Source organism: Pteropus vampyrus, unplaced genomic scaffold (assembly GCF_000151845.1).
Source record: "Pteropus vampyrus isolate Shadow unplaced genomic scaffold, Pvam_2.0 Scaffold33, whole genome shotgun sequence".
Lineage (NCBI taxonomy): Eukaryota > Metazoa > Chordata > Mammalia > Chiroptera > Pteropodidae > Pteropus > Pteropus vampyrus.
In genome coordinates this window covers 10,467,146-10,469,236 of record NW_011888814.1, presented here as the reverse complement: position 1 = coordinate 10,469,236, position 2,091 = coordinate 10,467,146, and the positions used below count along the sequence as shown (strand labels likewise).

Below are 2,091 nucleotides of genomic sequence, written 5' to 3'. Positions count from 1 at the left end.
TGTGTGCATGTGTGTGGTGGTGGTGGTGAAATGATAAACTTTGGAGTTAGAATATTCAGGATCAAATCCCAACTCTGTCATTTACGGTTGAGTGGCCTTACAAGAGTTACATAACCCATTTTAAAATGGCTCCATTTTTTCTTTTATAAAATAGTGATAAGAACAGTATTTACTTCATTGGCTTATTATGAGAATAATATGCAGGATCTAGCACACAAAAATTGCTCAATAAATGGTAGCTATTATCATCATTAAAGGCTAACTTTCTCCTTCCAAACTGTAAGTTTTTATCATCTAACACTATCAGTAACCAAAAGAACAGATATACTTTTCTATACTTTTAGTAGCTTATCATCTGCTAATGCGAAAAAGCAAATGTGACTCAGGAGACATACATGAAAATGCTTGATTACGCGATTTTGCAATTAAATGACAAAGGTAATGATGTAAAACTATAACCATATTTGAAGTTATATTCCGAAACATCAAATTATAAAGATATTATTTAGTCAATGATAGTATCACATTCACTGTTAAGAAAGTTATCAACAGGTCAGGCGTATGTCAATAATCTAGAACTGATGTCATCTGTATAGGTCTGGCCTTGAGTTACTGGACAGTAAGTAGCAGGTTCATCACTTTCATAGAAACTTTTTCCATTATTTTAAGTTAAAAAATTTCCTTCTATGTTTAAAGATTTTAGCATCGATATCTATCTTTACTTTGTATCTCCCTTTGAAAGAGGAAAACAAAAATAAAATAAGGAGAATAATAGGGCATTAACAAAGTCATGATCTTTGCAGTACTTACACTGTCATGTTACTAAGTTTCCAAAGACAAAATCCCATCTCCAAAGCTTAGGTAATGCCAACAACAGCTGATAATGTTAAATAAAAGTTTTCAGTGAATTATTTTTATACCTGTGTTTTCTTATGAGGTACTTGCAATGCCTCAGTAAATAATCTTTTGAAGGCCTACACAACTTCAGTGACCAGAAGTCATCTAATCTCATCTTTGGGGAGCAAGATTTTCCTGGATTCCCACCAAATAAATAATGAACCTATAATAAACAAAATAAATGAGATTTTAAAAAATGCATGCGTAAGAAACCATGTAAGTCATAGTAAAATTTCTTCATCTTGCTAGCAGAGTGTAACAGGTAATTTCCTTAGCCTTACTCATTTAAAAAAGATCAAAACATTATTGCATTTCTACCAAAGGCTTCTCTTGATTTTTCTCTAGTTTCCATTTTAATTTAAATTACTGTGGCTACTTCCTTAAATTACATTTTATATTAAAATGCGTTATATTACCACAATCACACTGACAATGAAAACATGAAACAAAAGCAACGATAGAGTGAAAGTTATGAAAGGAGACCTCCACTAAAACTGGAGTTGGGATAGCCTGTAGAGGTAGTTCTCACTCTCTTACCACTGGAAGTCAATTACCCCCATACTGGAAGACATCAATTACAGATCCCAACAGGAAGAGAGGTACCTTTTTCTCCCAAACAGGAAGTACAACTACTTTACTACTCTAGCAGGAAGATTTTCTTCTTGCCCAGCAACAAGCCCAACTAACTGAAATGCTGCAGCCCAGCCAATGAAAAACTGGCGTCACCCAAACTCTTTTCTTCAAAATGAATTTTAATTTTCCTCTTACTGATGACTTCCTTGTCCCACCTTCTTTTCTAAGACTTCCATCTTGAATAACCCCTCAGAGTATCTATCTGCTTGCTAGGTAAGATGTTGCTGAATTCATAAGTCATTTTTAATAAAGCCAATTAGATCTTCAAATTTCATGTTAAATGTTTTTTTAACAACAGTAAGAAACTAATCCAAGATATAGTTTGCTTAGGGCAATGAATAATGGGGATTATCAAGTAATCGAATGTTGATCATAATAAATTAAATCTTTAAAAAAACCACATATTTTGAATCACTAAAGTCATCAATAACTAGAAACTTTTAAAAAATTTTAGCATCTTACTTTTGCTTTAGCTTTAATGTCAAATATTAAACGGAACATATAATTTGTAAAATAACTTTAAAAATATTATTCTGTTACTCAATTAATACCAAAAAAAAA

General features: G+C 32.0%; 1 protein-coding gene across 1 annotated transcript in view; it reads right to left on the bottom strand.

Annotated features, from left to right (window-relative positions):
• MKLN1 (muskelin 1) overlaps positions 1-2,091 on the bottom strand; it is a 156,766-nt gene that overhangs the window by 28,682 nt on the left and 125,993 nt on the right. Inside the window, 2 exon segments of the mRNA XM_011357241.2 lie at positions 921-1,060; positions 1,531-1,534. Of these exon segments, the coding sequence (XP_011355543.1) occupies positions 921-1,060; positions 1,531-1,534 (144 nt within the window).